The sequence below is a fragment of the Aotus nancymaae genome, unplaced genomic scaffold (genome assembly GCF_030222135.1).
Source record: "Aotus nancymaae isolate 86718 unplaced genomic scaffold, 86718_ANA_hifiasm-v0.15.2.pri h1tg000041l, whole genome shotgun sequence".
Taxonomy (NCBI): Eukaryota; Metazoa; Chordata; class Mammalia; order Primates; family Aotidae; genus Aotus; species Aotus nancymaae.
Window position 1 is genome coordinate 43917221 of NW_026988455.1, and position 25711 is coordinate 43942931.

Consider the following 25711-nt stretch of genomic DNA (forward strand, 5'->3'; position numbering starts at 1 on the left):
ATCTAGAAGACCCCATCATCTCAGCCCAAAATCTCCTGAAACTGATAAGTAACTTCCACAAAGTCTCAGGATACAAAATCAATGTGCAAAAATCACAAGCGTTCCTATACACCAATAACAGACTTAAAGAGAGCCAAATCGGCCGGGCGCGGTGGCTCAAGCCTGTAATCCCAGCACTTTGGGAGGCCGAGGCGGGTGGATCACGAGGTCAAGAGATCGAGACCATCCTGGTCAACATGGTGAAACCCCGTCTCTACTAATACAAAAAATTAGCTGGGCACGGTGGCGCGTGCCTGTAATCCCAGCTACTCAGGAGGCTGAGGCAGGAGAATTGCCTGAACCCGGGAGGCGGAGATTGCGGTGAGCCGAGATCGCGCCATTGCGCTCCAGCCTGGGTATCAAGAGCGAAACTCCGTCTCAAAAAAAAAAAAAAAAAAAAAAAAAAAAAAAAAAAAAAAAGAGAGCCAAATCAAGAATGAACTACCATTCACAATTGCTACAAAGAGAATAAAATACCTAGGAATACAACTAACAAGGAACGTAAAGGACCTCTTCAAGGAGAACTACAAACCACTGCTCAACGATATAAGAGAGGACACAAACAGATGGAGAAACATTCCATGTTCATGGTTAGGAAGAATCAATATCGTGAAAATGGCCATACTGCCCAAAGTAATTTACAGATTCAACGCTATCCCCATCAAGCTACCAATGACCTTCTTCACAGAACTGGAAAAAACCACCTTTAACTTCATATGGAACCAAAAGAGAGCCCACATAGCCAAGTCAATCTTAAGCAAAAAGAACTAGGCGGGAGGCATGACACTACCGGACATCAAACTATATTACAAGGCTACAGTAATCAAAACAGCATGGTACTGGTACCAAAACACAGATATAGACCAATGGAACAGAACAGAGGCCTCAGAGGCAACACAACATATCTACAACCATCCAATCTTTGACAAACCTGACAAAAACAAGCAATGGGGAAAGGATTCCCTGTTTAATAAGTGGTGTTGGAAAAACTGGCTAGCCATGTGCAGAAAGCAGAAACTGGACCCCTTCCTGACACCTTACACTAAAATTAACTCCAGATGGATTAAAGACTTAAACATAAGATCTAACACTATAAAAACCATAGAAGAAAACCTAGGCAGAACCATTCAGGACATAGGCATAGGGAAGGACTTCATGACCAAAATACCAAAAGCATGGCAACAAAAGCCAAAATAGACAAATGGGACCTAATCAAACTCCAAAGCTTCTGCACGGCAAAAGAAACAGTCATTAGAGTGAATCGGCAACCAACAGAATGGGAAAAAAATTTTGCAGCTTACCCATCTGACAAAGGGCTGATATCCACAATTTACAATGAACTAAAACAGATTTACAAGAAAAAAACAAACAAGCCCATTCAAAATGATATTAACAGATACTTTACAAAAGAAGACATATATGAGGCCAACAAACATATGAAAAAATGCTCATCATCACTGGTCATTAGAGAAATGCAAATCAAAACTACATTGAGATACCATCTTACTCCAGTTAGAACGGCAATCATTAAAAAATCTGGAGACAGATGCTGGAGAGGATGTGGAGAAATAGGAACACTTTTACACTGTTGGTGGGAGTGTAAATTAGTTCAAGCATTGTGGAAGACAGTGTGGTGATTCTTCACGGATCTAGAAATAGAAATTCCATTTGACCCAGTAATCCCATTACTGGTATATATCCAAAGGATTATAATTCGTTCTACTATAAGGACACATGCACATGAATGTTCATTGCAGCACAGTTTACAACAGCAAAGACCTGGAACCAACCCAAATGCCCATCGATGATAGAGTGGACAGGGAAAATGTGGCACATATACACCATGGAATATTATGCAGCCACCAAAAACGATGAGTTCACGTCCTTTGTAGGGACATGGATGAACCTGGAAACCATCATTCTCAGCAAACTGACACAAGAAAACAAAATCAAACACCGCATGTTCTCACTCATAGGCGGGTGTTGAACAATGGGAACACATGGACACAGGGAGGGGAGCACTATACACTGGGGTCTGTTGGGGGAAGTAGGGGGGGACAGCGGGGGGTGGGGAGTTGGGGAGAGATAGTATGGGGAGAAATGCCACATATAGGTGAAGGGGAGGAAGGCAGCAAATCACACCGCCACGTATGTACCTAGGCAACAATCTTGCATGTTCTTCACATGTACCCGAAAACCCAAAATGCAATAAAAAAAAATAATAATAATCAGGAAAAAACAGTGAAAGAACTTTACAAAAAATATTCTCAACAAAAACCCCCTTATTCCTTCCTTTCTGCATCCTTCTCTCACTGTTGTCAGACACATGATTCCAGTGAGATGCAGGTGAGACTTATATCTATGGTCAATAAAAACAACAGGGTGCCTCCTGGTTTCATGTTTAGGCAGGACAGCATATGGAGCTGAATTTGAGTTTCGGCTCACTCAGGAATAATGTACCTACCTGATTGGTGAAAATCTAGTTTTTGTAAAGACAATGAAAGTGGCATGAATCCTTAGTTCATGAAGATAAGATTTTACTTAGTTTCTTTCTGAAAGGCTTTCCTGATTTCTAGTTCCAGGTGAATCCAACATGGGAACAAAAATACATTTTTTTCTCTATTTAATTCCCTCTTTTCTTGGTTGGGAGTGGATCTACTTTTCTGTAAAAATTTTGTGATGTGCTATAACTTGTTTTTTTAAAGTGGAGGCAATGGTAGGCAGGAGCATTGCTCAGTGCAAAAAAATGTGTTTATGCAACAACCAGGATATTCAGAGAAAAAAATCTTTTTACAATGGTTGGTGGGAGACCTACTAGTTTATGTAGGGGGGTCAAGAAAAGCCTGTCTGAGAAAGAGGTACTTGGGCTGAGACCTGAAGGAAGTGAGGGAGCATGGGATGGGTGTAAAAGAACACACAGACAGGAATGGCAAATGCAAAAGTTCCGAGGCAGAGATTGCTTGGTCTGTGGGAGGAACTCCAAGGAGGCCAGTGTGGCTAGAATAGCATCAGCAAGAAAGAGAGAGACCCAGGGAGGGGGCAGGTTGGAGAGGCAGGGGAGACCAGACCATGCAGGGCCTGGAGGGCTTGGTTTTTTTTTTTTTTTTTTTTTTTTAGGCAGGATCTGGCTCTGTGGCCCAGGTGGGAGTGCAATGGTGCAATCTTGGCTCATTACAACTTCCACCTCCCAGGTTCAAGTGATTCTCCTGCCTCAGCCTGGGAAGTAGCTGGGACTACAGACATGCACCACCATGCCCGGATGATTTTCCTATTTTTAGTAGAGACAGGGTTTCACAATCGTGGTTAGGCTGGTCTTGAACTCTTGACCTCATGTGATTTGCTGCCTCGGCCTCCTAAAGTGCTGGGATAGAGACAGGAGCCACCACTCCTGGCGAGGACTTTGAATACTATTCCAGAAGAGCTAGGTGTAGCATCTTAGGTGACTGATGCCCTGCAGAGTACTCTTGAGGAATTATGGTGCTAGGTCAGGGATATGGAAAAGCATAAAATGCAGGCTCAAGGGGCTGCTGTGACACATGCACCACTCGGTGCTGATTCCTGAAGTCATGCTTGTACACCAGGAGTGACACAGAGTATTGGCTCAGGTTTAGCAAAACTTAAAAAAAAAACCCAGAAAATTCCAAATCAATACTTCCCGTTTTATGTAATGCTGTGCAGGTGTGCAAAGACATAGCATACATGTGAGATGTACCTGGCACAGAAAATACTCTTTTACAGTGTAGCTCATTACAGTATCTTTCTAGGCATTACCTAACAGTTCGATTAAGCCAATATAGCTAATTTGACAGGCACTAAAGGGTCACTCATGATCCTCACAGCAGCCTTGTAAGGAAGGCAGGGCGGACATGATAAGGACAGGCAGTCAGAAAGAATCCTGCCTACATCACACAGCTGGTTGGTGACAACTGAGGACAGAGTCAGTCAAGATTCTCTGGCACTGAATTTGGGTTCTTCCCATGACCCTATTCTCCACCTTTTGGCCTCCTAACTTACCAAGGGAGCAACGCCAAACGCAGAAGATTCAAACATCAGGGAGCACGGCTCAATCAAAGGAAAACATTACCTGGTTGGGAATAACACCCGGAGCCCTACTTTACCTCAATGTTAGGGATTTTGTTCTCTTGTTATACATGGTGATTTCATATTGACCTAGATACTCTTTTGTGTAATGAACTGTGGGAAAACATTACTTATAGAAAAAGCACCATTTGCAGAAGTGACAGGGTGCCATCATTTCTTTTAAAACCCAAGCATACCTGGTTTTATAGAACTTGTTCTTGTGTAAGCCATGGCCTGGATCCATTTACAAACCAGAAGGGGAAAACAGGAAACTAAAAAGTTACTTACTAAATAGACGTCAAGCACAGAAGCATTGTCATCCTGCACTTCCAGAGTGTTGGGCTCAGTCGTCAAGTAGATGGTCCCCTCTTCCAAGGTAAATGTTGAACTGGAAGGTAACCCTTTGCTGAAAAAATAAAGATGAGTAATGAGCATGGGGCCTCTGGAACAAAATATAAAGACACCTCCAAAGATGTGGCTGAAGAGGGTGACGTGGGCAGCTTTTTGGGATGAAAAATTTGGAGAATTTGAAGGAAATATGGCTATACCTAGAGACACGGTCACCTGAGTTGAAAGAACTCGGTTTTACTAGAAGTGCATTTTGTCTGCCTGCTAGCATGTGAGACACCTCATTGCATTCTGGAGAGAGGATTTGTGGATCCTATGCCTTGTGAGTGGTGGGAGGCTGTGAATCTAGGGGCTCATTAATTATCCTTGACTTTGAATGATTAGTTCTTGCCGCTTTAATTTACAGTATTTATATTATTCTAGTTTACGAAGGATAACCTTGTGCATCATTAGTATTGATGATTTCTTTTTTTTTTCTTCTTCTTACTCTTTTTTTTCTTTTTCAATTACATCAGTGGTTCTCAAACTTACATGTGCCTCAGAATCCCCTGGAGGGCTGGTTAGAATGCAATTTCTTGGGCTCCTTCCATAAAGCTTCTGAGCCAATGAGTTTGGCATGGAGCCCATGGATTTGCATTTCTGACAAGTTCCCAGGTAATGTTCACCCTGCTGGTTCAAGGACCACACTTGGAGTAACAATGAACCACATAAACACAGAACATCATGCTGTATGCTCTGTGAGGAGAGCTGGAGCATACCTTAGTAACTATGACAATACCAAAGCCAAAGGGATGCAGGGTAGACAGTATATTGGAGAGTCATTTGAAGAGAAGCCATCCTGGTTTTGTTGTGATATAACCAGTGTTAACTGTTGAAGTCACAGGCCCTTTTTTTTTTTGAGATGGAGTCTTGCTGTGTTGCCCAGGCTGGAGTGCAGTGATGCAATCTCAGTTCACTGCAACCTCCGCCTACCGGGTTCCAGTGATTCTCCTGCCTCAAGCTCCTGAGTAGCTGGGATCATAGGTGTGCACCACCATGCTCAGCTAATTTCTGTATTTTTAGTAGAGACAGGGTTTCACCATGTTGGCAAGGCTGGTCTCGAACTCCTGACCTCAAGTGATCCATCTGCCTCGGCCTCCCAAAGTGCTGGGATTACAGACATAAGCCTGGCCTGGTCCATTTTTACAGTGTTTAAATTGGGTATTAATTTAGGGGCTCATGGATATACAATATTTTTCTCCATTAAAATCAAAGTTATGTTTTTAACTTGTGGAAATTTGCCATGGGAAGGTTTTGCAGCAGCAAAGTATTTGAAAGAAATGGGAGAAGAGTATGCTATTGGTGTTGGGAGAGCTGCAGAAGGCTGGGCACTGGCTGTGTGGCGGGAACCAAAAGGAGCCTATGGTCTTCCCTGGGCGGTACAGCTGCGGGCAGGGCTGTTGAAGGTGGGCTTCATCTCTCCCCTTCCTCTGTGACCCCTTCCAGGTTTAGATCAGAATTCACCTCTTCTGAAAACTCCCCATCTAAAGTCATCCTCAGGTTCCTGTCTAAGCCTCCAAGCTGATCAGGAGGGCACTGAGGACACTAGAATCTCTGTCCTTCCTGAGTCTGGGAACTGCACATAATTCTATATTGTATATATTTACCTATTAATTGAAGATATGTGAAACATTAAACACCTTGAGCTTTTTAATATAAAAAAACGAGTCAAAAGAATTGTGACGATCTTAAGAAATAAGGTTCATTTGTATTTTTCCTGATCACAAAAGTCATAATGAGGCTGGGCATGGTGGCTCACACCTATAATCTCAGCATTTTGGGAGGCCGAGGCAGGCAGGTCATCTGAGGTAAGGAGTTCAAGACCAGCTCGGCAAACCTTGCCACTACTAAAAATACAAAATATTAGCCAGGAGTTGTGGCACATGCCTATAGTCCCCGCTACTCAGGAGGCTAAGGCAGGAGAATTGTTTGAACCTGGGAGGTGGAGGTTGTAGTGAGCCAAGATCATGTCACTGCACTCCAGACGGTGATATTATATAAATATATATTTATCTGTTACATAACATATTAATATAATAATACACATTTGAAATATATAAAAGAATATTATGGAAGCCCATATATAAAATAATATTCTGGAAGTGCTTTTTCTTTTTAATTTTTTAAACTTTCATTTTGAAATAACTTTAAAGTCACAGAAAAAGGGAAGGAATGCTGAAAAGTCCAGGATACCCTTCCTATCATTTGACCACATTTGCTTTGTCATTATTTCTCTATAATTACCCACGAGCTTCTTTCCCTGAACCATTTGAGGAGACTAAATTGCATACAAATCATTACCCATAACCCATAAAACCATCAGTGTGAATTTCCCCAAAACAAGAACATCCTTTTATATAATACGGTACAATCAACATCAGGAAATGCAGAATGCTATAATACCGTGATCTAATCTATAGTTGATGTAGTTCAGCTCTGTGTCCACCCCCGACTCGCCAAATCTCTCCTTGAGTTGGACTCTCACAGTTCCCATGTGCTGCGGGAGGAGCTGGTGGGAGATAATTAAATCATCAGGGCAGTTTCCCCCATGCTGTTCTCATGGTAGTGAGTAAGTCTCAGAAGATCTGATAGTTTATAAGGGGTTTCTGCTTTTGCTTCCCTCTCATTCTCTTTTACCACCGCCAGGTAAGAAGTGCCTTTAGCCTTCTGCCATCATTGTGGGGCCTCCCCAGACACATGAAACCGTGAGTCCATACAACCTGTTTTCCTTCCCAGTCTCGGGTATGTCTTCATCAGCAGCATGAAAACGGACTAATACAATAGTCCATATTTAAATTTTGCCAATTGTTTTTTATTATTTATGTATTTATTTTGAGATAGAGTCTTGCTCTGTTGCCTAGGCTGAAGTGCAATGGCATGATCTTGGCTCACTGCAACCTCTACCTCCCAGGTTCAAGTGATTCTCCTGCTTCAGCCTCCTGAGTAGCTGGGATTATAGGCACCTGCCACCATGCCTGCTAATTTTTGTATTTTTAGTAGGGACAGTTTCACCATCTTGGCCAGGCTGGTCTCGAACTCTTGGCCCCAAGTGATCTACCCACCTTGGCCTCCTAAAGTGCTGGGATTATAAATAAAGGAGCACCTGGCTCCTTTATTTATGCATTTATTTGAGACAGTTTCACTCTCATCACCCAGGCTGGAGTGCAATGGCACCATCTCGGCTCACTGCAACCTCCACTTCCCAGGTTTAAGAGATACTCTTCTCTCAGCCTCCCTAGTAGCTGAAATTACAATTGCATGCCACCATGCCTGGCTAATTTTCATATTTTAGTAGAGATGGAGTTCTGCCATGTTGGTCAGGCTGGTCTCAAATTCCTGACCTCAGGTGATCACTCCAGCCTCTCAAAGTGCTAAGATTACAGGTGAGAGCCACAGTGCCTGGCCTCTAAAATTTATTTTTTTAAAATGATGTGCTCTTCTCCAAGATGGCCAAATAGACACAACTCTGGCGCACAACACCCAGCGAGAGAGATGCAGAAATACAGAGATCTCCTAGCTCTAACTGAGGTACCAGGGGCATTTCAACGGGTCTAGTACTATGGTGAGCAAAGCCCAGGCAAGGCAGGGAGGGGTGCTGCTTCACCCAGAAAGTGTATCTGACCCATGAGTCAGAGGCTCCCCCTCTGGCACTCCGGTCCAGATACAGCGCTTCCCCCAAAGCCTCAGCAATACACAGAACAGGGGATCTTTGCCAGTCAAGCTCTGGGAATTACAAGTGCGGAGTTGAATAATAATCCATGACAGTGTCCCGGATTGGTGCACAGACCTAAACAGACACATAAGTCCAAAAGCTTGCCGGGAGAACCTGCGGACCAAGCTATCACCCCCTCCCCCCGCCCTATAAGCGGCAGGACTTACAGAGCAGCTTGGTGGGCCCCTACCCCATGACGGGAGAGAGAGGAAGCTGAAAGGGGGAGACAGCCAGGTGGGGCTGGGCGGGTCGCTACCCTCCCCAACAAATTCCTGAGGGCTGAAGCTCTGACTCTAGCAGGTTGTGCAGCCAGTGCCAAAGTCTGAGCTGAACCCTCAATGATCCAGCCCAGTGGAGGAAGGGCACAGCCCACCATTACAGGGGTAGGAATGGGCTACTTGTGTTAACAAAAAACACAGGAAGCCTATGTAGCAACTGGACAGCGTTCCTGACCAACCAGCAGTGCCTAAATGTCAGGGGAAGAGGCAGGCCTAATCTCCCAGTATAAACAAAAAAGACACAGGAAGCTTCCCTAGTAACCTGAAGGAGTCCCTAGACACCCAGTAGCTCCTCCACAGGCAGACAAGCGACCTCATCAAGCAGCTCCCTGACACCACAGCCAGGTAAATCCACAAAGATGGGAAAAAACCTGTGCAAAAAAGATGAAACCATCAAAGACCAAAACACGTCTTCTCCTTCAAGGGATCACAACTCCTCAACAACATGGGATCACAGCATGACCAAGAAAGAGTACGACGAATTGACAGAAACAGTCTTCGGAAGGTGGATGATTACAAACTTTTCTGAGCTAAAGGAACACGTTCTAACTCAATTCAAATAAATGAAAAGCTTGAAAAAAGGTTGGATGAAATGCTAACTAGAATAACCAGCTTAGAGAAGAACATAAACGACTTGATGGAATTGAAAAACAGCATGAGAACTACATGAAGCAAACACAAGTTTTAATAGCCAAATCGATCAAGCAGAAGAAAGAATATCAGAGATTGAAGATCAACTCAATGAAATAAAATGAGAAGGCAAGAATAGAGAAAAAAGAGTAAAAAGAAATGAACAAAGCCTCCAAGAAATATGGGATTATGTGAAAAGACCTAATCTACATTTGATAGGGGTACCTGAATGTGACAGGGAGAATGAATCCAAGCTGGAAAACACTCTTCAGGATATTATCCAAGAGAACTTCCCCAATCTAGCAAGGCAGGCCAATATTCAAGTCCAGGAAATACAGAGAACACCATAAAGATATTCCTCAAGAAAAACAACCCCAAGGCACATAATCGTCAGATTCACCAGGGTTGAAATGAAGGAGAAAATGCTAAGGGCAGCAAGAGAGAAAGGTCAGGTTACCCACAAAGGGAAGCCCATCAGACTCACAGTGGATCTCTCAGCAGAAACCCTACAAGCCAGAAGGGAGTGGGGACCAATATTCAACATCTTTAAAGAAAAGAACTTTCAGCCTAGAATTTCATATCCAACCAAACTAACTTTCATAAGTGAAGGAGAAATAAAATCCTTTATGAACAAGCAATTGCTCAGAGATTTCATCACCACCAGGCCTGCTTTGCAAGAGCTCCTGAAAGAAGCACTAAACATAGAAAGGAACAACCAGTACCAGTCACTCCAAAAACATACCAAATGGTAAAGAGCACCGACACAATGAAGAAACTGCGTCAACTAACAGGCAAAACAACCAGCTAGCATCAAAATGGCAGTATCAAATTCACACATAACAATATTAACCCTAAATGTAAATGGGCTAAATGCCCCAATCAAAAGACACAGACTGGCACATTGGATAAAAAGTCAAGACCCATCGGTGTGCTGTATCCAGGAAACTCATCTCACAAGCAAGTATACACATAGGCTCAAAATAAAGGGATGGAAGAAGATTTACCAAGCACATGGAGAACAAAAAAAAAGCAGGAGTAGCTCTCCTAGTCTCTGATAAAATAGACGTTAAACCAACAAAGATCAAAAGAGACAAAGAAGGACATTACATAATGGTAAAAGGATCAATGCAACAAGAAGAGCTAACGATCCTAAATATATACACACCCAATACAGGAGCACCCAGATACATACGGCAAGTTCTTAATGACTTACAAAGACACTTAGACTCCCACACAGTAATAGTAGGAGACTGTAACACTCCACTGTCAATATTAGACAGATCAACAAGACAGAAAATTAACAAGGATATCCAGGACTTGAACTCAGACCTGGAACAAGCAAACCTAATAGACATTTACAGAACTCTCCAGCCCAAATCCACAGAATATACATTCTTCTCAGCACCACATCACACCTACTCTAAAATTGAAAATTGACCACATAATTGGAAGTAAATCACTTCTCAGCAAATGCAAAGAATGGAAATAATAACAGTCTCTCAGACCACAGTGCAATCAAGTTAGAACTCAGAACTCAGAAACTAACTCAGAACCACATAGCTTCATGGAAACTGAACTGGCTCTTGAATGTTGACTGGATAAACAATGAAATGAAGGCAGAAATAAAGATGTTCTTCGAAACCAATGAGAATGAAGACACAACATACCAGAATCTCTGGGACACATTTAAAGCAGTGTCTAGAGAAAAATATATAGCATTAAATGCCCACATGAGAAGCAAGGAAAGATCTAAAATCGACACCCTATCATCAAAATTGAAAGAGCTAGAGAAGCAAGATCAAAAAAACTCAAAAGCTAGCAGAAGACAAGAAATAACTAAGATCAGAACAGAACTGAAGGAGATAGAGACACAAAAAACCCTTCGAAAAATCAATAAATCCAGGAGCTGGTTTTTTGAAAAGATCAACAAAATAGACAGACCAGTAGCCAGATCAATAAAAAAGAAAAGAGAGAAGAATCAAATAGATACAATAAAAAACAATAAAGGGGATATCATCACAGATTCCACAGAAATACAAACTACCATCAAAGATTACTACAAACAACTCTATGCACACAAACCAGTAAACCTGGAAGAAGTGGATAAATTCCTGGCCACTTGCATCCTCCCAAGCCTAAACCAGGAAGAAGTTGAAACCCTGAATAGACCAATAACAAGAGCTGAAGTTGAGGCAGCAATTAATAGCCTACCACCCATAAGAAGCCCAGGTCCAGATGGGTTCACAGCCGAATTCTACCAGACATACAAAGAGGAGCTAGTACCACTCCTGAAACTCTTCCTAACAATACAAAAAGAGGGAATCCTCCCCAAATCATTCTATGAGACCAACATCATCCTGATACCATAACCTGGCAGAGACTCAACAAGAAAAGAAAACTTCAGGCCAATATCCATGATGAACATAGATGAAAAAATCTTCAATAAAATACTGGCAAACTGATTGCAACAGCACATCAAAAAGCTTATCCATCACGATCAAGCAGGTTTCATCCCAGGGATGCAAGGGTGGTTCAACATACACAAGTGTAAAAATGTAATTCACCACATAAACAGAACCAAAGACAAAAACCACACGATTATTTCAATAGATGCAGAGAAGGCCTTTGACAAAATTAAACTGCCCTTTCTGTTAAAAGCTCTCAATAAACTAGGTATTGATGGAACATATCTCAAAATAATAAAAGCTATTTACGACAAACCAACAGCCAATATCATACTGAATGAGCAAAAACTGGAAGCATTCCCTTTGAAATCAGGCACTAGACAAGGATGCCCTCTCTCACCACTCCTATTCAATATAGTATTGGAAGTTCTAGCAAGAACAATCAGACAAGAAAAAGAAATCAAGGGTATTCAATTAGGAAAGGAGGAAGTCAAATTGTCCCTATTTGCAAACGACATGATAGTATATTTAGAAGACCATATTGTCTCAGCCCAAATCTCCTCAAACTGATAAGCAACTTCAGCAAAGTCTCAGTTATACAAAATCAGTGTGCAAAAATCACAAGCATTCCTATACACCAATAACAGACTTAAAGAGAGCCAAATCAAGAATGAACTGCCATTCACAATTGCTACAACGAGAATAAAATACCTAGGAATACAACTAACAAAGGATGTAAAGGACCTCTTCATGGAGAACTATGAGCCACTGATCAAGGAAATAAGAGAAGACACAAACAGATGGAGAAACATTCCATGCTTATGGTTAGGAAGAATCAATATCATGAAAATGGCCATACTGCCCAAAGTAATTTATAGATTCAATGCTATCCCCATCAAGCTACCAATGACCTTCTTCACAGAACTGGAAAAAACCACCTTAAAATTCATATGGAACCAAAAGAGAGCCTGCACAGCCAAGTGAATTCTAAGGAAAAAGAACAAAGCTGGAGGCATCAGGCTGCCTGACTTCAAACTCTACTACAAGGCTACAGTAATCAAAACAGCATGGTACTGGTACCAAAACACAGATATAGACCAATGGAACAGAACAGAGGCCTCGGAAGTAATGCCACACATCTACAACCACCTGATCTTTGACATACCTGACAAAAACAAACAATGGGGAAAGGATTCCCTGTTTAATAAATGGTGTTGGGAAAACTGGCTAGGAGTGTGCATAAAGCAGAAACTGGACCCCTTCCTGACATCTTACACTAAAATTAACTCCAGATGGATTAAAGACTTAAACATAAGACCTAACACCATAAAAACCCTAGAAGAAAACCTAGGCAGAACCATTCAGTTCATAGGCATAGGGAAGGACTTCATGACTAAAACACCAAAAGCATTGGCAACAAAAGCCAAAATAGACAAATTGGACCTAATTAAACTCCAGAGCTTCTGCACAGCAAAAGAAACAATCATTAGAGTGAACTGGCAACCAACAGAATGGGAAAAAATTTTTGCAATCTACCCATCTGACAAAGGACATATATCCAGAATCTACAAAGAACTAAAACAGATTTACAAGAAAAAAAAAAACATACCCATTCAAAAGTGGGCAAAGGATATGAACAGACACTTTTCAAAAGAAGACATATATGAGGCCAACAAACATATGAAAAAATGCTCATCATCACTGGTCACTAGAGAAATGCAAATCAAAACTACATTGAGATACCATCTCACGTCAGTTGGAATGTGGAGACAACAGATGCTGGAGAGGATGTGGAGAAATAGGAACACTTTTACACTGTTGGTGGGAGTGTAAATTAGTTCAACCATTGTGGAAGACAGTGTGGTGATTTCTCAAGGACCTAGAGATAGAAATTCCATTTAACCCAGCAATCCCATTACTGGGTATATACCCAAAGGACTATAAATCTATCTATTATAAGGACACATGCACACAAATGTTCATTGCAGCACTGTTTACAATAGCAAAGACTTAGAACCAACCCAAATGCCCATCGATGATAGACTGGACAGGGAAAATGTGGCATATATAAACCATGGAATACTATGCAGCCATAAAAAATGATGAGTTTGTGTCCTTTGTAGGGACATGGATGAACCTGGAAACCATCATTCTCAGCAAACTGACACAAGAACAGAAAATCAAACACCGCATGTTCTCATAGGTGAGTGTTGAACAATGAGAACACATGGACACAAGGAGGGGAGCATCACACACTAGGTCTGTTGGGGGGGTAACTAGAGGAGGGTCAGTGGGGGGTGAGGTGGGGAGTTGGGGAGGGATAACATAGGGAGAAATGCCAGATATACGTGATGGGGAGGAAGGCAGCAAACCACATTGCCATGTATGTACCTATGCAGCAATCATGCATGTTCTTCACATGTACCCCCAAGCAAGAAAATACATATTTTTAAAAAATGATGCTACATGCATACAAGTGTAAAATAAGGAGAAAGTAATTCTCTTTCTTTTGCCCTCTTGTGATCTAGCATTCTGCTCCCTAGAGGCAAACCCACCCATTTTGAAAGTATTTTTCAATCTAATATTTACCTTTTATTTTTGGAAGCTATGAGTAAGCTGCTGGCATGGTTAAGACAAAAGTAAAATACAAAAAATAATTAGAATATGATTTGAGACTTGACAGGTACATTTATCAATTATTTTAGCTAAAATACAGTATGACTACAGAAAAAAGAAATATCAGATTTACTTAGTATCATAAGGTCAGAATTTGATAAAATCAAATAGGCATTTTTTAAAACTTTGTTATTTATAGTATTTTTCACACATATTAGAATAGTTTCCTATCTTAGTAAGTGGAATATTTTGATTATCATTAAATTTGGGGGACAAAAATGAGGCTCATCGAGATGTATATCCAGATTATGTAAAGAACTCTTGTAACTTAGCAATAAAAAGGCAAATAACCCAATTTAAAAATGAGCAAAGAATCTGGAGAGTTCTCCAAAGAAGACATGAATGGCCAATAAGTATATAAGAAGATGCTTAATATCCTGAGTCATAAGGAAAATGCAAATCAAAACTACAGTGAGATACCACTTTCACAACTACTGGGATAGTTATAATAGAAAATCAGGAAAACAAAACTTACTGGAAAGGAGATAGAGCAACCAGAGCCCTCACACTTTGCTGATGGGAATGTATTTGATAAAACAGTGTAGCTACTTCAGAAAACTGTTTGGTCCTCAAACCAATATGATACACCAATTCCACTCCCACGTACATACCTAAGAAAAACGAAAACATGTCCACGCAAAGTCCTGTATATGAATGTTTGCAGTAACATTATTCATAGTAGCCAAAAAGTAGAAACAACCCAAATGTCTACCAATTAATGAATGGATGAATAATTCATTAAATGGAATATTATTCAGTAATAAATAGAATAAAGCACTGATAGATGCAACAACATGAGGAAACCTTGAAAACATTAGGTCAGGTGAAAAATGCTAGTCACAGAAGACCACATATACATAATTTCATGTAGGCAAAATGTGTAAGAACAGACAATCTATGGAGACAGAAAGCAGACTCATGTCTCTGGCTTGGTGACATGAGAGAGAGTTGGGTTCTGAGATTTCGAGCTCTCTGGTGAGGAGACTGTGAGTGCAGGCTCACGGAGGCCTGGGGAGCCATCTGCAATGTCCAAGGGCCCATGCTGAATAGCAGGCACGCACCAGAGCACCTTCATCCTGGGGATGTCCCGCCCAGAGGTTATACGCTGCTGGCCCACTCACTCAGTCTGGCTGGAAGAACTATGTTTTGAAGAAGAAATCTGCTGGCCAGGTGTGGTGGCTCATGCCTGTAGTACCAGCACTTTGGGTGGCCGAGACGAGTGGATTACCTGAGGTCAGGAATTTAAGACCAGCCTGGCCAACATGGTGAAATCATGTTAGTATTTCTCTACTAAAAATACAAAAATTAGCTGGGCATGGTGGCAGGCAACTGTAATCCCAGCTCCTTAGGAGGCTGAGGCAGAATTGGTTGAACCCAGGAGAGGGAGGTGGCAGTGAGCCAGAGCTGCACCACTGCAGTCCAGCCTGGGCGACAGAGCGAGATTCTGTCTCAAAAGAAAAAAAAAAAAAAAGAGAGAAATATGTTTTACTTTGAATTACTGCCAAATTGAGGAAAAGGAAATTCCCACAAAAACCCAGTTTCTTTTGAGAAATGAGAAGAGCGGCCAAGCGTAAGCCTCCATTTCTGAGTAGCCGTGAGTTTGCAGCTGCGTCCCTGAGACCGGGCATGTCCTCTGCATTGCTGCAGGGCCCCCACCTGGCTCTTGAGCTTCCCACCCAGCCTGTTACACTCATGCCCACCATCCCTTCTGTGTGTCTGCCCAACATCTCTACTTCCAGGATGAAGGTGCAGTGGCTTGCCAGGGTTACGTGGTGGCTAAACAGTTAGGATCTGAACTCTTTTCCAATTAACTACCCTTTTTACAGTCATTGCTGCTGACATTTTAGAAATTTGTCATTGCAGAAACCAAGGTAGTGCAGGCAAATGTGCCTAGGAGCTTGCAAAATAATTACAGAATACCCACGAAAACCAAATATGGTATACGATGTTTGGTGTGGGCTGTGGAGATCTTTCCTCTTCTGGGAAGATAACAGTGAACAGAAAGGTTTGAGGAAAAGTAAGTAGGCAAAATATGCTTTCCAAAACAACATATTTACAACAATGGTCATTGGTCATTAATACTGAACAAAGATAATAAAGCTACTTAAGCTTCCAACAAATTTTTTTTTTTTTTTTGAGACGGAGTTTCGCTCTTGTTACCCAGGCTGGAGTGCAATGGCGCAATCCCGGCTCACCGCAACCTCTGCCTCCTGGGTTCAGGCAATTCTCCTGCCTCAGCCTCCTGAGTAGATGGGATTATTGGCACGCGCCACCATGCCCAGCTAATTTTTTTTGTATTTTTAGTAGAGACGGGGTTTCACCATGTTGACCGGGATGGTCTCGATCTCTTGACCTCGTGATCCACCCGCCTCGGCCTCCCAAAGTGCTGGGATTACAGGCGTAACAATTTAATGCTTAAACGAAATTACACATATGAAAGAATTTGGGAAAATATGCAGCCCTAAATGAATAATCAGGCATTTATATAGTAAAGTACCATTAAATGTATTCTGAATAATCGGAAATTATTACTGTCTTGGTATTGAGTGTAAGCTACATAACCAATTAATTAACCTTTATATTTGTTATCCTCATTATTCAGGATCTACCAGGGGAGGCCGGAGCACAGAATGGCATGTTATTTCCCTAAAAATCTTAGATTAGATACGATCTAGCACCCAAAAGAGGATGAAAATTTTCAGGAAACAGACACCTGAGCTGATAAAGCATTAAAAGAGCATAAGCTTTGGAATCAGATGAATTTGACTTTGAATTCTTGCTCTTAGACTTAGTTGTGTGTGATACTGGATAAGTTTCTTAACTCTTCTGAGTAAGAGCTCCAGTTTCCTGTATGTAAAATGAGAAGAATAATACAGAATGAGTAGGGTTGTTGGAGTGATTTGTGGTAATGATGTAGGATGCAAATATGTATTTATTTAATTTGTATGTTTTAGAGACAGGGTCTTGCTCTGTTTTCCAGGCTGGAGTGCAGTGTTGCAGTCTTGGCTTGCTGCAGCCTCAAACCCCTGAGCTCAAGTGAACCTCCTGCCTCAGCCTCCCAAGTAGCTTGGACTACAGGCATGTGCCACCATGCCTGGTTTTTCTTTTTTAAAATTTTTTTGGAAAGATGAGATCTCACTATATTGCCAAGGCTGGTATCAAACTCCTGGTCTCAAGTAATTCTCCCACCTTGGCCTCCCAAAGGCCGAGGATTTAAGAGTGTAGCTGCCTGCCTATGTTCTGCACCATCAAGTTTTGCCATCGTTCTCTTGATTTAGATTGTCTGAGGGCTGACTGCACATCATTTCCAACAAGCCACACAGGCCTGTAATGCTGAGCTACTGCTCACAGCTGCAAATAGTTATTGAGTATCCATGCATGTGTGTTGCAGGTAGAAGGCATCCTAGCACCTAGAATATAGAGATCAAATTTTAAAATGTGCCTTATGGAACTTATATAGTATTAAGACAGACAATGAGATAAATAATTAATATATTATGTTGGTCAAAAGTGCTAAGGAGGAAAAAAAAGCCACACAGAAAAAAGATAGGAAGTGAGCGACAGAAGCCAACTCCAAACAGCAAACTCTCTTTGCTCTGCCATCATAGGCTCTCAGGCATGAGCCACATACTCCACAGGACACTTATCAAGTCCTCCCAGATGTCAATGGGTGGGGACACCTGTTATCAACAGGTCTAAAGATCACATTCTAACTACCACTCTCTTCTTGGTCTCACTTCTTTTTTTTGTTTTTTTTCTGAGACAGACTCCCACTCTGTCACTCAGGCTGGAGTGCAATGGTGCAATCTCAGCTCACTGCAATCTCCGACTCCTGGATTCAAGTGATTCTTTTGCCTCAGCCTCACAAGTAGCTGGGATTACAGGCAAATGCCACAACGCCTGGCTATTTTTTTGTGTGTTTTTAGTAGAGACAGGGTTTCTCCATGTTGGCCAGGCTGGCCTCAAACTTCTGACCTCACATGATCCGCCCAGCTTGCCCTCCCAATGTGCTGGGATTACAGGTGTGAGACACAGCCTGGCCCACTAACCTCATTTAAAGACTAGAGGTAAGCAATCAGCTGAGGGCTGCAGAGTTGGTTTTCTGCCATTCAAAAACCAGTTTTGACCTTTGCAAGTGCTACAGTCTCACATTTACTTTTGTTGTGGGCCTGAGCCAAAACAGATACTAAAAATATTTCATTTTAATATTGTTACATTATTTTTAGCAAAGAGAGATTAGTAAAGGTTATATGCAGTACTGAAGAGAAAGGTGTAACTTTCCTAATCAAGAATTGTTTCACATAGAACATTAACTCTTACCTCGGATCAAGAACCTATAAACTGTATGCAGGAATATGTATGTGAATGTTCACTGTGGCTTGAAAAATAATGAAATGTAATTATCAAAGAATAAGCCATCTAATTCAAGTAAATGCATCCACAGTCTATAACAAAGTCTTCTCTTGAAGATGTCCCAAGCAGTAAAGGTAATATAAATTTTTTTTTTTTTTTAGGTGGAGTCTCCCTCTGTCACCTAGGCTGGAGTGCAGTGGTGCATTCTCGGCTCACTGCAACCTCTGCCTCCCCGGCTTAAGCGATTCTTCTGCTCCAGCCTCTTGAGTAGCTGGGACTACAGGTGTGCACCACCATGTCCAGCTACTTTTTTTGTATTTTTAGTAGAGATGGGGTTCACCATGTTGGCCAGGCTGGTCTCGAACTCCTGGCCTTGGGTGATCCACCCACCTCAGCCTCCCAGAGTGCTGGGATTATAGGCATCAGCCACCATGGCTGGCCAGTAATATACATTTTAAAAAAGGATTTTCATTTAAATGTCTATGCCATTGATCTATTTAATATTCATTGCTCCTCAGTTCTGACTTTGGGAAGTATTCTTGCTCTTGCCCTGATATTTTTACTGCATTGTTGATTACTTGGGCACAAGCCTATTTAGAATCAATTTCTAATTTATCTGGCTAAGAGTTTCCTGGTTTCTGTTATAGCGGCCACTTAGAAGCAAGGATACCTCCCTTGGGAGGAATGTCCTGAAAATCTAGTGGTCAGGTCAGAGCGCCCATCATTTCTCAGACTTGCAGCTTGGGAAGATCCAGTTCTAGAAGCAAATTTACGTGACTGGATTAGAAGTCTAGCTGCCTGCCTAGGTTCTGCGCCATCAAGTTTTGCCATAATTCTCTCGATTCAGACTTGTCTGAGCGTTAATTGCACGTAATTTGCAGCAAGCCACACAGGAAACTGTTAATCTACTCAGCTCTGTTCTTCCCTTGTAAAAACACAGAAACTGCCAATACTCTTCCCCAGCTCTGTGCTCTGATCTCTGAACATGTAATAAACTTCTCACAGGTGAGGGCAGTACAGGAGGAGTGCTTTCTTCCTGACTTTCCCTCTAGGAGGGAACATTAATGGCACCCTCATGCCATGCAGGCCTCTGTCATTTACAAAAAAAAAAAAAAAAAAAAAAAAAAATGCTGCTTTCGGTTATCAGCAACATTAGTTTGGCTTCATTGGAGAGCATTAGCCTGGCTGGACTGCTGAAAACAGTCATTGATAATTTTATAGCCTGAAACACTCTGATTTCTGTTTGCAGACCTAATGAGTGTTTTATAGCTAATTCTTATGAGAGCATTTGTTCAGGGAACATATGGTACTGTCCACAGTTTTTGTCTTTTAAAAGTCATTCTCTCACTGCCTCAATTTGTTTTAATCAAAGTAATAAACATCATAATAAAGCACACAACACAGATGACTTCTGATGAATAGCAGTGACCTTCAGCCCTCACCACCCCCACCCTCAGCCATCCCCTGGGGGCAGCAGCCCTTGTTAGGATTTCTCTTTTAATATTTTCTGGCGATTCCCTTCATGTTTTTTGATGAATCAGGGGATAAAAGATTCTTAACCTAAGGCAGCGTTCATTGATTCACTCTGAAGGACATTTACTCTTTTCTACCCCATGTCTTCTCCCAGTGTTTGCTATTTATATTTTATTTTGTAACTGTAAATAACAGACCCAATGAGCTTTTTTATTCCATCAATCACATACCATCTCCTTTAACTTTGTCCCTGCTTTCCCCTCTCACTTTGTGTTAGACACACTTAAAAAAATAGTGCGACTTTTCTCTCTACTTTGTCAGGGCTGTTCATATTTATATCCTGTCTTGCAGTTACAACAAAATTGTTCTCTCTTTGTCCATGGATTGGCTCTAAAATTAGAAAATCGACACATAGAGTTTACAGTATTGTGACTATATAAGTATTGTATACTGCCTGGCCAACAGTGAGTTAGGGTTAAATTTCTCTCTCTGGGTTCAGAGTCATAATTGCTGGGTCATGCAAAGAAAAACATTTCCAAATCAAAGTTAAATGGGGTCTTTCTTTCCCCCTATGTTTGCTGAAATTCATGCCACATTTTAGGCTGCTTCACGTTAGGTTTTTGCCCTTCAGAAACTGTCATGTGGGGATGAAACCTCAGAGAACATCCAGGCTAAGGGCAAAGACCTAGATACAAGCTCTGCGTCTCTGATTATTGGTTACAGTGCTCGGCAAGTTATGACACTGAGCTCCTGGTTGCTCATCTGTGGGTGGGAAAGATGCCCAGCCCATCTCACGAGGCTGGCAGGAGGATCAGTTTGGATAGTACAAGAAAAAGAAAGGCTAAGAGAGGGTAAAGCTCTTCTGGATAAGCAAACAGGAGTATCGCCAGGACTCCTACCTCTGAGACCCTGCCTGTTTCCTCACGGGGCTTTGATGGGGTCTGCTTGCATAGACAGATTTATCTTAAGGTCTTGGAAAGAATTCCTTTTCTGCTACTCTAAGTTCAGCTACTGGAACATTAACTGATAACAAATGTAGAGAGGAAAGCTCTACCTGCAGAAAAAAACCACAAATACAGCCTGGTCTCACTTAATGGCTGCAAAGATTTGTTTAGTTCCAGAGCCACACTCTGCTTATGGGCAAGCCCATTTCAGCATGACCCAGGCACTTCTGAAGGGATGGTCAAAGCAACCCCTTGTGCCCCACTCGGAAAAGCTCACTTTTGGTTGGGGCCGGGGGTGGGTGAAGGCATTGCAGGGTGTGGAAATTCTCAAGCACTGGCGCTAGGGCTCTTGCTGCAGCCTGGACTGTGTCAGTGTGTGGCAAATCTCATGCCCCTGCCAGGATGGAGTGGCTCCTTCACACTGAGTCCTTGGTTGAGTGTGTGGGCAAGTCTACAAGACCCCAACACGGACCCAGGGAAATAGGAAAGCTTTGAGAGGTACTACACCCAGAATGCTCAGCCGCCTACCACCAAACAGGTTTTCAGATCTGCTTGTTTCTGCCTTTTTCTCATTTTCAGCCCTGAGCATGGCTGCTGCTGCTCTTCCCTACTCTCCCACTTTTGCTATTTTTAAACAAGGAGACTGCCTGTTTCTAATGAAGGCAGCAGAGCAGCAGGCTCTCTCGTGGTATCAACTGATGGCTCCCTTCCCCGCAAGTGAGCACCAAAGGCATGAGGCCTGCTGCAGGTACAGCTCAGAGAGCAGCACTTAGAACCCATAGGCAGGAAGAGACCCAAACAGTGTGTTGTTCCCAGGTTTATTTGTTGTGAGAATGGGAGCCACGATGGCTCAGAGAACTGGCAGTTACTGAGCTCCTGCCGCCAGCAGCCTGAGAGTGAGCAGAGGGCCCCTTCTCCCTTTGAGGGGAGCGAGTGTGTCGGGGGGATGGCTGGAGGGAGAAACCTTTCCAAAGAGGAAGGAACTCTCATCCAAGTTCAGGGTAACTTTTTCACCATATATCTCTATGACATAGATTTATTTTTATTTCCATTATTACACCCTAACATGTACACACACAAGCACAGGTTTAAAGCTAGCAGGCATCATTGACTGTGATGTTTATATTGTGATGACTATTACACATGCTATTTCATCTACTCACTAAAAAGAACCCTGTTAGATGAGGTCTCTGGCTATTTATTTTGAATATTTAAGTATTAAGACTATCTTGTGTGACCTCTGGTGGCATTTGTATTTGAACATAGGTCTGACTGGAGTAATATGCGTCCTACACATACTGCCTCGAGCTGTCCAATCACTGCAGAAAATTAGCCCTTCCCTGTGTTTCTAAGCGATCCCCAGCAACCATGGTTCAATTATAAAAGAGAAAAAGAGATACAGAGATCTGTTCCCCAATGACAAATCTATTCTATAGACAAGTCTTGATTATCTGAATTCATCAAAGGAGCAAGAATAGATATTAAAATATAACGACAACCACCTCTGGCACCCCCTCATACTATACACAGAATTTTGAGATGGATCACAGACAAAATGTGAAAGTTAAACTTAGAAAGCTTCCAGAAAAAAACAAAGGAGAGTATCTCTTCCCTTGTGGTCATGTCTAGGAAGGGGCAGAAGAGAACTTGCTGGTGGGATGGCGGAATGTTGTTTATCTTGATCTGGGTGATGGTTACTTGGGTGTATATATTTCAAAATTTATGGAACTATAAAGATTTCTGCATTTTTACTATATATAAATTTTACTTTAATAATGAACTGTCAGCATAATAAACAGTATCTGCTTTTCTCCTTACAAAACTACCAATCATCCATTCAAATGTATACTGAATACCTACTTCATTCCAAGTACTGTGCTTAAACCAGACAATAAGCAGACATAATCAGATCACCAACTTAGGGAGCTTCCCAAAACGTTAGGGCAACAGCCTAAGTGTACCTTATTGGAGGAATGATTACAGAAAATGTGGTAGAAATATACAAAGGAACATTGTTCATCCTTAAGGAAATTCTGCCATTTGCAACAACATGGATTAACCTGGAGGACATTATGCAAAGTGAAATAACCCAGATGCAGAAAGACAGATACTGTGTGAACTCATTTGTAAAGTCTAAGAAAGCGGAACTCATAAAAGCAGAGACCAGAATGATAGTTACTTGTGGAAGGGAGAAGAGGAAGTGAGGAGGTGTTGGCCAAAATATATGCCAGATGAAGAAGTTCTGGAGATCTGAGGTTCAGCATGGTGACCACAGTTAATAGTCATGTACTGTCTACTTGAGATTTGCCAGGTGAGTCGATCATAAGGGTTCTCACCACACGAAGAACATAATCATGTGAGGTATGTTAATTTGCTTGATGTGGTAATCATTTTACAAGTATCACCTTAAATACATGCAATTTTTATTGGTTAAATATACCTCAACAAAGCTGGGAAAAAAACCCTAAAAGCCCCCCAAAGTTGAAGAGATATATATTAATAATGAATGTTAAATAGAAGCCAATAATTATATATGATTATGAAATACATAAATGCAAAAAAAATACCCCACCAAAATAACACCCAAGACAATAACAACAGCAAACCAAAATAAAAACCTTGACCATCAAAGTAATTTCTTTTCCTTTTCTTTTTCTGAGACAGAGTCTTGCTCTATCACTCAGGCTGGAGTGCAGTTGCACAATCTCAGCTCACTGCAGCTTCCTCCCGGGTTCAGGCAATTCTCATGCCTCATCCTCCGAGACAGCTGGAATTATAGGCAAGCACCACCACACCTGGCTAATTTTTGTATTGTTATTAGACATGGGGTTTCCCCATGTCGGCCAGGCTGGTCACCAACTCCCAACCTCAGGCGATCTCTCGCCTCAGCCTCCCAAAGTGCTGGGATTACAGCCGTGAGCCACAGTGCTGGGCCCATCAAAGTAATTTCCATTAAGCGTCACAATACTGGATGGCTTCTGCTCTCTAGGAAAATGTGCTTTACTGTTCATATTTGGCAGAGTCTAACATCATAGTTAGTTCCCTTCCTAGAGGTCACATCCATATATTAAGTAGATCCCATAGGTGAGGCTACGGTAGATTTAAAAAAACAGCAGTATGGGCCGTCCATGAAACAATCCCAGGTAGATAACATACATTGAAAACAGGGTTGACTGTGTTGTCCAGTTAGAGAAAAGTGCCATGAAGGCAATAGGAATTGGGACATTTTGAAGTATAGGGCAGGGGCCTCCAACCTTAGGCCACGGACTGTCAGGAACTAGGTTGCACAGCAGGAGGTGCGTGGTGAGTGAGTGAGCATGACCACTTGAGTTCTGCCTCCTGTTAGATCAGCAGTGGCATTAGAGTCTAAAGGAGCGCAAACTCTATTGTGAACTGCGCATTGAGAGATCTAGGCTGCGTGCTCCTTATGCGAATCTAATGCCTGGTGTTCTGAGGTGGAATAGTTTCATTCTGAAACAATCCCCACTCTCCTGCCCGATCCATGGAAAAATTGTCTTCCACAAAACCCATCCCTGGTGCCAAGAAGGTTGGGGACCATTGTCATAGGGCACCAATGGCCCCTGTGGCTCAGAGGAGCAGGATGATATGTGAAAGAATGAGCTAGAACAAGGGCAGGATGGTGGGGTTGTGGTACCAACATGGCACTAAGTAGCTGTGAGTGCTGTATTTGGGTCAGACATTGAATTTTCTTGAACTCCACAGTTGCCTTGTCTGTAAAAATCAGGAGTTTGGATTTGATCAGGGCTTGCTAGCTTTCCAAAAGTTTGGATTCTTAGCCTTAGTTGGTCTTCTCTAACCAAAGTTTGAGATCAGAGTGGCATATAAGAAGTAACAATATGCTGAACTGGAAATGCCTTTTGCCATGTCAGCTAATGGAACCAATAAAGGTTTAAGACACAGTAAACAGGAAACAATTCCTGGCCTCAACAGTATTATTTCTCTGTACTACACCCCAATGGCATAATTCCCATGGATAGTGGTTTGCAGCCAGATACTCTGCAAGCAATCTCTATACTTGCTGCTGTCAGGATTTAAACAAACAAAAATAACTCAGAAAAACTTTTCATTTGTTTAAATCCTGACAGCAGCAAGTATAGAGATTGTATTCAGAGCAATGGTGTTATGGGTTGAATTGCATCTACCTAAAATTCATATGTTTAAGTCCTAGCCCCCAGTACCTCAGAAGGTGACCCTATTTGGGAAGGAGGTTGTTGCAGGCATAATTAGTTAAGATGAAGTCACACTGGAATAGGGTATGTCCTACTTCAGTACAACTGGTGTTCTTAGAAAAAGGGGAAATTTGGACACAGACAGAGAAACACACAAGGAAAGCTCCATGGAAGAAAAAAGCAGAGATTTACAAGCCAACGAAAGTCAAAGAGAGCCAGCCCACCACCGGAAGCTAGGAGAGAGGCATGGAATAGATTCTTCTTCACAGCCTCAGAAGGAAAACCGTGCTGACACCTGGATCTCAACTTCTGACCTCCAGAACTGTGAGACAAATTTCTGTTGTTTAAGCCATGCAGTTTATGGTACTTTGTAATGGCAGCTTAGCAAACTAATACTGGTGATATAAATGCCTGAAGGACAAACAGGCTGACTCACTAACTTTCCCTCACTTTCTTAACCCATACCACCACCTTGGGAAAAAAGAACTTCTCACTGACATGCATTCATAAACACCTTAGCTTTTAGGAAGTTTATATTTTAGGT

At 41.9% G+C, this 25711-nt stretch overlaps 1 protein-coding gene and 1 pseudogene across 6 annotated transcripts in view; both read right to left on the bottom strand.

Annotated features, from left to right (window-relative positions):
- The window catches only part of PIP5K1B (phosphatidylinositol-4-phosphate 5-kinase type 1 beta), a 351464-nt gene that overhangs the window by 27792 nt on the left and 297961 nt on the right, over window positions 1-25711 (bottom strand). For all 6 annotated transcript variants that reach the window (XM_064361684.1, XM_064361689.1, XM_064361686.1 and 3 more), the window contains one exon: window positions 4408-4525. In XM_064361684.1, coding sequence (XP_064217754.1) covers window positions 4408-4525 — 118 coding nt within the window. The remainder of the gene's footprint in view (window positions 1-4407; window positions 4526-25711) is intronic.
- LOC135268643 (protein GVQW1-like) lies at window positions 15306-15916 on the bottom strand (annotated as a pseudogene).